The sequence below is a fragment of the Oryctolagus cuniculus genome, chromosome 16 (assembly GCF_964237555.1).
Source record: "Oryctolagus cuniculus chromosome 16, mOryCun1.1, whole genome shotgun sequence".
NCBI classification, from domain to species: domain Eukaryota; kingdom Metazoa; phylum Chordata; class Mammalia; order Lagomorpha; family Leporidae; genus Oryctolagus; species Oryctolagus cuniculus.
Window position 1 is genome coordinate 61,610,204 of NC_091447.1, and position 12,674 is coordinate 61,622,877.

Below are 12,674 nucleotides of genomic sequence, written 5' to 3' on the forward strand. Positions count from 1 at the left end.
GCCCTTGTTTGCATTCTAAGCAGGCAGCTCTGTAAGCACAGCTCGGCCTCGGGGAGCAGGCAGAATAGAGGTTTGCTTTCTTTTCTTCCACCTTCGAGGGCTGATTGTCTTTAAATTGCCTCTGCTGTGTGCCAGGTGCTGTACCCCTCTCCAGTGGGTGAATTAAGTGGTTGTAGCCACTGACCCAGTCTATGTCTGGAGTGCTGGCACTGCTTCTGAGGCGGAGTGACCCACCCTCTGCCACATTCACGCTTCCTGGCTGGAAGAAGCCAGAAGGGGGCCCCTTAGGTCTGAGTAATAAACTGGCTCAAGAAAAAGGCCAGAGGCAGAAAAGAGGCCAAGGAGTGTCAGCAACTGACCGTGGAGATCTGGGTCACTCAGGGGAGTTTGCAGTATTTGTTTTGAGCTATGCAGGGTCCACATTCAAAAGTAATGCTCTTGGAGCAAGTGCAAGGGGCTAGGAGAGCAGGAGCTGAGGAGTGGGAATAGGGGGCCCTTGTACCCTTTTTTTCAATGGTAGTTGTGGGGGACACAAAACAGCACCAGGGAGGATTCACCAGCAAGCGCAGTCCCCAGATTCTCATGTCATAGCCTGCAGGGAGGTCAGACTTCACTGAAGTGAAGAGCCCAGCCTGACATCCTGCTGGCCTTTAGGAGGGTGCTGGTGACCTTAGGAGTTGTGACACAGAGGTAGAAGCCAGATTGGCAGCAGTGTGGTGAGAAGGTGAGGATGTGAGACGCTCATTTCAAGAAACTTGGCTTTGAAGGGGAAATGGAAGAGGGGTTAGTTTGCTAGAGGAAAACTCAGAAGGGACAGACCCAGAGGGCTATGAGGGAGGTGAGGACAAAGGAGAAAGGGGGGACTAAGGGACTGTAGATCTCCAGGAAGTAGGGGTGGTGAATGAGGCCAAGGAGAGCGGGAGGCTGGGCTCTGACCAGCGGGACGTTCCTGCTCCAGGCAGGGTGTGTGTCTGCCTGTCTCTGACTTTTGATGTCACCCTAAGCAGTACCTTCCAAGGGGACCTGTGTTGCTGTGGAAGGTGGTCATGGGCTGCCCCAGATAGGCTGCTCAGCTGGAGGCACTGTAGCACTAAAGCCCTGTTTCCTGGGTGCCACTTCTCCAGGAGATGTTGGTAGGGTCAACCAAAAAGGTATTTCTTCTTTTTTGGTGTTCTGAAGATTTTCCGGCTTCAGCCTATGTGTTGGTTTCTTGCCACTCTTCCGTTTGTCCTTAAGCCTCTGCCACCCTGCCCAGTTCCATCATGAAACAAAACTCTGCACAGAGCTCTTCGCAGTAGGGGATAAGCTCGCTTTCTACTGCAGCCACATCTATCTAGGCTTGGCTGTCTTAGGGAAGGAACTCAGACATCATGTGGCATAGGAAGTTGGGGTGAATGCCCCTTCTTGGCCTTCTGCCCAAGGTGCTGAGGCATGCAAGGGCGCTCTTACCAGGGTGCTGCTTTTGTTCCTTTCTCGTGGGTGTCAGGAACTGCTCAAAACCCACAGCCACCTTGGTGCGTGCCTTCCTTTCCAGTGCCAATCACCACTGTTCCCGAGCAGGACCTCAGAGGGCTCGCTGAGGGCAGTTTGTTCTCTCCTGCAACAGCTTCCGTGCCCGTGGCTTACCCTCCTGCCATTGGGATCCAGCTTAATTACAAGCTTAAATCTGGGTGGCCCAGACCTCAGAGAAAGTTCTTGGTGGGTCTGGCCCAGTGGCCTGGACCACTGAGGGCTCGCTGTCTGTGGGCAGCCCTGCCCTCTCCCCGCAGCCGCCCTCTCACTTGGCATCTCTACATGCTGCTCGTTCTGTCCCCAGATTCCTCCTGTGGTTTTTAAAATAAAACATTTGAGAATAGGTTCACGTCTGGGGTGAAGTCGTGATGGTGCTGCAGAGTTTGCCGTGGTGGACTCTGAGACACTCGGAGCTCCTGTCTGGCACCTTCTCCGGGCTTGGAGGGCGAAATCTGAAGATTTGTGGACAAGGTCATGGGATCTTGGCACTGACCGTGGTGGCTGAGAGTTGACCTGGTCAGTCGTTCAGGCACGATCAGTCTTGAGTTGCAGGCTGTAAGTCCCATGAAATTGAATGAGAGTGGAAGTTCATGTTTGGCAGTGTTGTTTGTGGCAGGAAGTGAGGAGTGTGGTTGTTCTGGGTGGGCTGGAACACTAGCACCATGGGAATTTGCATTTCATGGGCATTTAAAACTTCAAATGGTGGGGGACAGTTTAGGGCCTGCTGTGGGTGGTTTTACAGTTAGGAACTGCTTTTTATAAGGCTGCTTCTCCCATTATTCATTAAAAACAAAAGGATCTGTTAACATCAAAAGGAAAGACACAAATTCCTATAAAGACAATATGTTCTGAGAGAGCAGTGGGTGTGTTTTACCTCTGAGTTGCCACCTTCCTCTGCCCACTTGAGGCCACGGACACCATGGAAGAAGGTTGGTCTGAACTGTGGCTCCTCGTTGAGCAGGACTGTGTGCGTGACCCACGGGCCCAGCCGGCCAGCCCCACGCGGGTGCCGTGGGGCGGCTGCGGTGACTCTGGCTTGTTCTGTCTGCTCTCCAGGATTACTATAAGATCATTAAAACGCCTATGGATATGGGAACAATAAAGAAGCGCTTGGAAAACAACTATTACTGGAATGCTCAGGAATGTATCCAGGACTTCAACACTATGTTTACAAATTGTTACATCTATAACAAGGTGAGACCCAGAGGCTGCTGCCCGGCTGCCCTGGGGGTGACAGCTGGAGAGGTAACGGGACCTGTGGTTCTGCCGGGACTGGGTGTTTGTTGTGGGAAGGAGGGGTGCCGGCCACAGTGAAGCACAGGCAGTCCTGTGAGCGGTGCTCCCCAGTTCTTGAGCACGGCTCTAAGCAGAGGTGTGAGGATAGTAGTGACTCCTGGCAGAGCCCCGTAGAGGGTGCCAGGTGTCAGCCAAAAGCCTACTCGGACAGAAACCTGGATACCACACAAGGCAGGAGGCAAGGCCAGGAGCACAGCTGCTCCATGGGTCCCAGGCTGCTGGGTCTGCAGATGTGACTACTGACAGCTAGCTCTTCCACGGAGTCAGCTTGCTCCCTGATCGTATCTGTAAACCGGAAGGTCCCCTTCTGACTCCATAGCCAAACCTTTTGGCTTGGCTGTGCCAGGAAGGCGGGTCACTTATTTTTAGTTCAGACCCCAGATGTGATTAAAACCAACCCTTTCAGCCGGCGCCGTGGCTCAATAGGCTAATCCTCCACCATGCGGCGCCGGCACACCGGGTTCTAGTCCCGGTTGGGGCGCCGGATTCTGTCCCGGTTGCCCCTCTTCCAGGCCAGCTCTCTGCTATGGCCAGGGAGTGCAGTGGAGGATGGCCCAGGTGCTTGGGCCCTGCACCCCATGGGAGACCAGGAAAAGCACCTGGATCCTGGCTCCTGCCATCGGATCAGCGCGGTGCGCCGGCTGCAGCGGCGGCCATTGGAGGGTGATCCAACGGCAAAAGGAAGACCTTTCTCTCTGTCTCTCTCTCTCACTGTCCACTCTGCCTGTCAAAAAAAAAAAAAAAAAAACAACCCTTTCAAATAGAACGACTGTGGAAGGAGACACTGTACAGAACTCTGCTGGTGTAGTGGGTAGAACTGCCCAGAAGAGACAGGTAGGTGAGTGTCTGGAGGTTCACCGTGTTTTGTGAAGTCTCAGCCCTCACCCCGTAGACTCTGAAGCACAGTGGCCCTCCCTTTACTGCTAAGTGCAAGAGCCCCATGCTCTGCATGAGGTGGCATAAGCCATGGGAGCCAGGCTTCCCCAAGCCCCACTGAGAGCTGGAGAGTGTCGTTGGTGCCCCACTGGAGTCCCTGGCAGGACAGTGCTGCATACCCAAGTATTCCAGAGAGGTCAGATTGTGTCACAGGAGGGCCCCTGTCACTTACTGCCTGAGCTTGGTTGACGGTTAAGGCATTAGGATGGTTTTCAAATAGGCCAGAGCTCAGAAGTCAAGGGTGGGGGAAGGGTAGATGGGCAGGTAGACTGGTGAAGACTCAGAACTCCTCTCCGGAGTTCTTCCCCTGGAAGCATAACTGTTTGGTCCCTTGGGATTCAGATGGAAGAGGGAGCCTGAATGAATGTGCTCCACTTTGAGGCAGAGGTGGCCCAGGATGTCCTGTGTTGCAGTGGTCAGGGAGGCGTCCTGACTCTGTCTGCCATTACCTCCTCCAGCCTGGAGATGACATAGTCTTAATGGCAGAAGCTCTGGAGAAGCTCTTCTTGCAAAAAATTAATGAGCTCCCGACGGAGGAAACTGAGATCATGATCGTCCAGGCAAAAGGAAGAGGACGTGGGAGGAAAGAAGCAGGTAGGCGCTGAGCTGGCAGCGGCCTGGCCTTGGGTCTCCCCAGCCCCTGCCCCCTTTGCAGGTTTGGGGACAGTCTGGGAGTGGTGGGAGCTTGGCAGTGGTTGTGTATCATTGCCGTGTTGGGTCTCTCCCACCTGGGAATGATTGGGCCCTGCCTGCTCTGGGGTAGTTGGTCGACTTCAGTTTAATTTACCTCACAGTGCCATAGATGGTCTTTCCTTTTCCATTTTAGAGAAAAAAATTAATCTGACCAACAGCAATTTTGACTAATAGTCCATCCTCCAGCCTTGGGGTTTGCAGTCGGAATGGCCTTGGTGTACATTTGTTGTGGCCATGCCTGCTTTGTATGAAACGCAGCCACCTGAACTCCAGGTCTCCTCTGCTGTCTCTCTGTGTCACTGTGTGTCACACATGCACACACACGTGATTCAGGAGGCTCTGAACAGAGTTGCCCCCTCCAGGGAAGGTCTCTGAAGAAAGCTCTGAAGGCTGCCTTCTGTGCTGCAGGAGGCCGACACTGGCCAGCAAGACCCTGGGTGTGAGTTCTTGATTCTCTGAGGCGCAGCCTTTCATCTGGCCTCCCACCCTACTCTGAAGCGGTAGCACCAGAGGCAGCCTAGGTCATCACCGGGTAGTCATGTGATCAAGTCATGTCCCTCATCTTCCTATGAGGACCTCTGTGCTCCCTCAAGCCCCCTGCTGTGACCAGGGATCTGGTGTGCACACTGGGCATCTCTTCCAGTTCCAGAAACCCCAGAGTAATGCTTCGGGGAGCAGAACTTGACTCAGCAGAACCTTGTTCTTCATGGGAACCTGGGCACTGCCCCAGTACGGCTCACAGATGAAGATGGCTTCTGTGGGTCCTTGCATGTCCGTCGCTTTTCATGACCACCAGCATGCAGGCCATTCAGGTCATGCCCTAGGCTCCATTTCCCTGGCCCACCTGCTCATTTTTGGAGCTGGTTGTGCAGGCCCTGGGACTCTGTTCAGGCTCGGTGCACAGCTGCAGGGAGGCTGCCTACGCCGGTCACAGAGGACAGCAGCTGTCTGGCCGTCTGCTGTGGCTCCCAGAGATTGGGGCCTGGGGCCTAGCCAGTTTCCAGAAACCTTGGCCAGAGCAGTCGGTCTGTTGCCAGAAGTACTTACTCAGAAGACAGTACTTCTGGGAACGAGGGCAGCTCTGGCCGGAACCTCCAAGGATCCGTTTTCCACTCCATAGTTTTGGTACTAACTCTGGGTGTGTGCTCCTGCTTTTTCAGCCCAGGCTCCCACAGGGGTCTTTGTGCCTAGATACCCCAGGAATCCTGAAGTGCAGTGCACTCCCTGTTCTGTGAGCACTGGGGCGGGTGGACATCTTTGGCACCAGGAAGGCAGAGGTGTGCTGGCGTACTGTCTCCTAGGTGACAGCGCCCCCACAAGGTCAGCCAGCACAGTGTGTCAGCACTGCCTCTTAACTCCCTGTCCTTCTTATAATTGGTAGCAACGGCAAAACCTGGCGTCTCCGCGGTACCAAACACAGCTCAAGCATCAACTCCTCCGCAGACCCAGACCCCTCAGCAGAACCCTCCGCCTGTGCCGGCCACGCCTCACCCCTTTCCTGCTGTCACCCCAGACCTCATCGTGCAGACACCCGTCATGACAGTGGTGCCTCCCCAGCCGCTGCAGACGCCCCCACCGGTGCCCCCCCAGCCACCACCCCCGCCCGCTCCGGTCCCCCAGCCCGTGCAGAGCCACCCGCCCATCATTGCGGCCACCCCACAGCCTGTGAAGGTGAGCGTCCTGGGTGCTGCTGGCCACCACCACCAGGGTCTGGGGCGGGGCTTGCAGGAGACAGGCGGCCCATCATCCAGTGCTTTCCACGCAGCCTGTCCTGGGTCCCGCACTGGCAGGTGTTTCTGGGGCATGTCTCTGTGTGTCACATTCCAGAGGTGGCCACCCTGCTGTCTCAAAGATCCTGTGATTGTGTTATATTTCCTAGTGTGTTCCTGCCCCCTCCCTGGTTGCAGTTTAGACTATGCAGGCCTCTGCGTGGCCTCTGAATGTGCTGCCCTGAGCACTCTGGGAGAACTCCCTGGCAACACGCAGCACAGGGGTTCCAGGGACCTCTGGCTGCATGGAGTGTGTCTTCCTGCCAGTGCCACGTCCTGTCCTGGTTGCAGCACACGGGGTGGGGCAGGTACAGGGACTAGAGACAGGGCCTCGCTTCAAGGGCGGGCGACCTCTGACTCTGCCACTGTGCCTGTGCTCTTGGCAGACAAAGAAGGGGGTGAAGAGGAAAGCAGACACCACGACCCCCACCACCATCGACTCCCTTCATGAGCCACCCTCGCTACCCCCGGAGCCCAAGACCACCAAGCTGGGCCCCCGGCGAGAGAGCAGCCGGCCTGTGAAGCCCCCAAAGAAGGACGTGCCGGACTCCCAGCAGCACCCGGCACCAGAGAAGAGCAGCAAGGTCTCAGAGCAGCTCAAGTGCTGCAGCGGCATCCTCAAGGAGATGTTCGCCAAGAAGCATGCTGCCTACGCCTGGCCCTTCTACAAGCCCGTGGACGTGGAGGCCCTGGGCCTGCACGACTACTGCGATATCATCAAACACCCCATGGACATGAGCACAATCAAGGTGAGCAGAGGGCCCTGGAGGGAGAGGTGGGTAGGACATGTTTAAGACTCTTTGCAGTCTTCTGGGAGTGGAGTAAGTCTGCCCAAGTCCAGTACAGAGACAGGCTGTTCCTGTGACCAGTTCTCTGCTCTGTGTCACCAAGATGAGTGTGCACCAAGTCACCTGGGCCCTTGTTTCCCTCTGGTGTAAGCTCTGCTGCCTTTGTGGAGTGTGTGTCCACTTGCCCTTTAGCCAGTCACTACGACCAGGTGGGTGGGCTTGGGACACTAGCACAACAGTTCTCAGACCTGAGGCTTGGTGGTGAGTGATCTCCTGGTCTGCCTCATGCCGAGAACTGGGGGGATAACCTGTCCTGTGCAGCCCTGGCACCTCCATGCTGAGGCTAACTGGGACCTGTGTTATTTTTCCAGTCTAAACTGGAGGCCCGTGAGTACCGAGACGCTCAGGAATTTGGTGCTGATGTCCGATTGATGTTCTCCAACTGCTACAAGTACAACCCTCCTGACCACGAGGTGGTGGCAATGGCCCGAAAGCTCCAGGTGAGGCCTGGGGAGGGCACAGGCAGGCCTTTCTGGGCCACAGCGGATTCTGGTTCTGTCAGTTGGTCTGGTCACGTGGCTTTGGGAGTCCTGGGTGGTGCGCACATGCATGGGGGCTAAGGGGGCGGATTGTAGCATAAATATGTAAACTGACTTCTTTTTCTTTAAAAAGAAAAGTACATACCAAGTTTCAGCAGCGGTTATCTTTGGGTAGCAAGATTTGTAGAAAGTCAACCTTTTTTAGTACTTTTATAATCTGCCTTTTAAACTTGTGTATAGAAAGATGCTGGCAGCCGGCGCCGGCACACCGGGTTCTAGTCCCGGTCGGGGCGCCGGATTCTGTCCCGGTTGCCCCTCTTCCAGGCCAGCCCTCTGCTGTGGCCAGGGAGTGCAGTGGAGGATGGCCCAGGTGCTTGGGCCCTGCACCCCATGGGAGACCAGGAAAAGCACCTGGCTCCTGGCTCCTGCCATCGGATCAGCGCGGTGCGCCGGCCGCAGCGCACCAGCCGCGGTGGCCATTGGAGGGTGAACCAATGGCAAAGGAAGACCTTTCTCTCTGTCTCTCTCTCTCACTGTCCACTCTGCCTGTCAAAAAAAAAAAAAAAAAAAAAAAGAAAGAAAGATGCTGGCACTTCCCAGCCTGTTCTCCCAGGGTCAGTGGCTTACTGCTCCTGCTCTGGAGGTCTGAGCGGGCCAAGCATGGCCCATGTAAATGATCTTTCAGAGGGGTGCTGTCTGTTCAGTTTGGGGCTGCCTGCTGTCTTTGTAAGGACGGTCCCTCCTTCCTCCCCCATGCCTTCAGGTCTTCTCCCCTTGAAAGGAGCCAGGCTCTTTAGCTTCCTGCAGTTCTTGCTCTCAGCCACCCAGTGGCAGTGGTGCTCTCCGCTGTGTGCCTCCCAGCCGCTGGAGAAAACCTCCCAAATTCCATGGGCCCTCCTGGCCCTCCCGGAAGCAGCCTGACCAGCCCACGAGCTGTTGCTCTTTTGAGGCAGTTTGTCAGAAAGGGAAAACAAAACAGTACACACTCTACATTCTGCTGCTCTTGTCCTGGTTTTTGTGTCTGTCTGCTCCATCCTCTACTGAAACTTCTGGAACTGTCGCCTTCTCATAATCTGGACTTCTCTGACAAAGGTAGCTTTTTGATTTTGCTTTTTTTCCCCTCCTCCTGGGAGTGGGATGAGCCTTCCCAGAAGTGGAGCTAACCTGTAGCAAGGCCACTGCAGTTCATCCTGGGTGCCACAGGGACTGTGCACAGTGGACAAGGCGGGCATTCCTGGGCAGTTTCTCTTGGGAAGGCAGTTGCGCAGCTGGGACGTCGGTCCTTGTTTTTCTGTCCTCTCTCTGAGGTTCTCTTGTGCCTGCGTGGTTTAGGGAGTTGGGTTATTTATTGGTGAGAGGAAGGAACAGAGCCCTGGCTCTGTTCACCTGAGATGGGTTGGGAGCTACTTAATCAATTGCTGTCTTCGCTGGGCTGTGCCCAAGAATGGAGTTCATACGGAAAGTCATATGGGAGGGGGTCCACTTCATTTTCCTCTTCCTGCCTCAGAATTCTGGGCATTGGAAGATGTCACAGACCCAGCCAGGAGTCCCTGGGCTGGTCTTGGTGGCGTCACAGCTGTGTCCCCAGCACCTGGCACTTGTGGCCCCACCACTTGCTGTGTCCACACCCCCACTGAAGGTCTCCAGCTCTGGCCCTTGGCTCAAGGGCTGGTTGGTCTGGGGGTCTTGAGTTCCTGAAGTCTCCTAGCACCTGAGCATGTTTGATTGATTAAGGGCAGGAAGATTTTTGCATCCATTATAGGCCTGTGACCCTGTCCAGCCTTCCATCTGGAATAGCTACCCTGAAACCAGCAAGGTGTGCTGAAGCCCGGAAGCACAGCGTGACCGAGCCACATTTCCTGCAGGGGTATGGGTTGTAGGTGCTCCTGGAGGTCGTCGTCCTCCCTCCTGGGCCCCAGATCTACCCAGGTGACAGCAGTCCGCCTGGTGCTGTCCTCATTGAGTCTCGGCACACCTTTTCAACTCTCCTGGTTCCAAGCCCCTAGCACTTAGGGCCCCTTCTGTCTGCTCCCGTGTCTGTTTGTCCTTCCCCTTCCCCTTGCCATTGGATTGTTCCTCAAGGGCAGGGAGTCGCCCAGGAAGCCCAGCCCTGTGGCCAGGGGGTTCACTGTCCAGCCCTGCCTCCCATTAGTTTCTCATCCCGGCTGCTTCCTGTCCGGCTCCTTGCTCTTCGATATTTTTTTTTTTTTTAAGATTTATTTATTTATTTGAGAGAGAGTTGCAGACAATGAAAGGGAGAAATAGGGACAGATATTCCATCCACTGGTTCACTCCCCAAATGGTCACAACAGCCAGAACTGAGCATATCCAAAGCCAGGAGCCTGGAGCTTCTTTAGGTCTCCCACACGAGTGCAGGGGCCCAAAAACTTGGACCATCTTCTGCTGCTTTCCCAGGCCATAGCAGAGCTGGGTCAGAAGGAGAGCAGCTGGGACTCAAACCGGCACCCAGGCGGGATGCTGGTGCCTCAAGCAGAGGTTTAGCCCACTACACCACTGCACCAGCCCTTTTTATTCTTGGGGCCTTTGGAGGGCCAGGGCCAGGAGCCCCCTTGGGAACGCAAGCGCACCTCAAAGAAGTGCCGCCCTCACCCGCATGTCACAGTGCAGTGGCAGGGCCACTGGGAGTCAGGCAGTGCTGTCTGGCAGCTGCCCTGAGGAGGTTGGGCACCCAGACAGATGCTGTACTGCGGCTCCTCAGAGAGGTCGTTGCCTCCCGTGTGTCTTCCAACCTTGCCTTTCAGACCTGCTCAGGGTTTCCTTTCTGAGCAGACAGCAGGAAGTCAGTGCTCTCTGAGCACTTCATGCCTGGGAGACAGACACTCACAGCACGCTGGCCCCAACAAGGGCACCCGCTCAGTCAGGCACTCCAGGGTTGACCTGAGGAAGAGGACTTGGAGACTCGGCAGTGAACTCAGTGCCAGACACGCTCCTGCTTCAGGGCCTTTGCACATGGCTGTTCCTGCTTCCATGAGCTCTCAAATGTAGGCTCTCCTGCTCCCTGTTGGAGTGGGTAGGGGAACTGGAGGTAGATACAGTCTCCCGTTTGAGGACCTCAGCCGGTGGGGGTGGGGATGAGGGCTGGTTGCCCACTGTCTCCCCCAGGGAAGGAATCCTTGGTCACATCAGGATCCCCTGCTCTTGTGAGTTTTAGAGAAGAGTGTTGGATGTGCTCCCAGAGGGCCTCAACCAGCCCCTTTCTCCCTACCTTGTTAGTGGGAGACGACACAGCCACCTTTCACCCTCTTCACTCAGTTCCCGTTGACCCCAGTGGATGAGGAGGCCAAGGCAGTGCTGGGCCGCAGTGTGGGTGTGCAGCAGCTCTCACGGGCGTGGCTTTCCCTCTGCAGGACGTGTTTGAGATGCGCTTTGCCAAGATGCCAGATGAGCCCGAGGAGCCGGTGGTGGCCGTGTCCTCCCCAGCAGTGCCACCCCCGACCAAGGTTGCAGCCCCGCCCTCGTCCAGTGATAGTAGCAGCGATAGTTCCTCAGACAGTGACAGCTCCACCGATGACTCGGAGGAAGAGCGAGCCCAGCGGCTGGCCGAGCTCCAGGAGCAGGTGAGGGCCTGCGTCTGTTCCTGTGTGAGCAGAGTGCCCACTGGGGTTGTGGTCTTTCCCTTTGGGGAGGGGTCAGCTAGGTGTGCCCATGTTAGTGGGCATGGCTGATTTTTGGCAACAGTGAATCTTCTAGATTCTTCCATCGTGTAGAAGGAGAAATTGAGCTAGGTGGTTCGTCTCTCCTGGGGGTGCCTAGCTGCTCCTCTCCCTACAAACTGGTCATAGGACCCTTGGTACTCAATACCTCTGTGCCCTGTTGCCCAGCCTGTTAGAGACCCTCCTGGGACCAGGGTGGCTTTGGGGGTTTAGCAGGGAAGACACTGGCAGGCCTTGGAGCTGAGGGAATGTGGTTATGGTTAACATGGCATGTCTCAGCTCAAGGCCAGCCTCCTCTACCCCGCTGGGCTCAGGAGAGAGGAAGGGCTCTTAACCGCCTCTGTGGTCCACAGCTTAAAGCCGTGCACGAGCAGCTCGCAGCCCTCTCACAGCCCCAGCAGAACAAACCAAAGAAAAAGGAGAAAGATAAGAAGGAAAAGAAGAAAGAAAAGCACAAAAAGAAAGAGGAAGTAGAGGAAAATAAGAAAAGCAAAACCAAGGAACTTCCTCCCAAGAAGACGAAGAAAAACAACAGCAGCAACAGCAACGCGAGGTCTGTGCAGTACGCAGCCGTCTGCTGGGACACGGGACCCAGCTGTGCACCGCCCCTCACTCTAGGGCGAAGCTTCACAGCTGCCAGTGCTTGGCCAGGGTTGTGGGCGGGAGCGGGGACCACAGGAGAGCAGGCCTGAGCAGCCCCTAGACGGCAGTCTGCTTCTGTCCCTGTTGGCTGCTCCCTAGGAGCCCTTTGCCCGAATCCTGTTTCCTGTGACGAGTGGTGGGGTCGGGTATGGGGCAGCCCCCCCCAGCACACACACACACACACACACACACACACGGGGAAGAATGTGTGACCTGTTCTTGACGGTGTCTGCATCGTCCCTTCCTAGCAAGAAGGAGCCAGCGCCCATGAAGAGCAAGCCCCCTCCCGCGTATGAGTCAGAGGAGGAGGACAAGTGCAAGCCCATGTCGTATGAGGAGAAGCGGCAGCTGAGCCTGGACATCAACAAGCTGCCTGGCGAGAAGCTGGGCCGCGTGGTGCACATCATCCAGTCTCGGGAGCCCTCGCTCAAGAATTCCAACCCCGATGAGATTGAGATCGACTTTGAGACCCTGAAGCCGTCCACACTGCGGGAGCTGGAGCGCTACGTCACCTCCTGTTTGCGGAAGAAAAGGAAACCTCAAGGTGCCCAGGCCCCTCTGGGTGAGGGGTGTGTCTCCCGTGGGCATCTGCTCAGTTAGCACCCCCTGCCCATCTCAAGTCTCGCTTTGAGAGCAGCGGTGGTCATCCACTGAGTCTTCCTCTTAAGTCCTGGCTCTGAGGCAGTGCCGGCATGGCCGGTGTCTGTCGTGTCACATGTGCCTCGTCTCAGAGTCCAAGCAAGGGCACTGCACAGTCTTAGTCCCGACCCCTTGGGTCCTCCTTGTAGCTGTGTCAGAATGGGCCAGCAGCACCTGCCTCACGTT

At 56.0% G+C, this 12,674-nt stretch overlaps 1 protein-coding gene across 7 annotated transcripts in view; it reads left to right on the forward strand.

The window, feature by feature from the left end:
• Nucleotides 1-12,674, forward strand: part of BRD4 (bromodomain containing 4) — an 81,276-nt gene that overhangs the window by 52,965 nt on the left and 15,637 nt on the right. For 5 of the 7 annotated variants that reach the window (XM_070058790.1, XM_070058785.1, XM_070058786.1 and 2 more), the window contains exons 3-10: nt 2,569-2,706; nt 4,203-4,338; nt 5,819-6,108; nt 6,593-6,955; nt 7,366-7,494; nt 10,902-11,111; nt 11,561-11,760; nt 12,098-12,393. In XM_070058790.1, the coding sequence (XP_069914891.1) occupies nt 2,569-2,706; nt 4,203-4,338; nt 5,819-6,108; nt 6,593-6,955; nt 7,366-7,494; nt 10,902-11,111; nt 11,561-11,760; nt 12,098-12,393 (1,762 nt within the window). The remainder of the gene's footprint in view (nt 1-2,568; nt 2,707-4,202; nt 4,339-5,818; nt 6,109-6,592; nt 6,956-7,365; nt 7,495-10,901; nt 11,112-11,560; nt 11,761-12,097; nt 12,394-12,674) is intronic. The other 2 variants (XM_070058791.1, XM_070058787.1) reach the window with 1 other exon arrangement.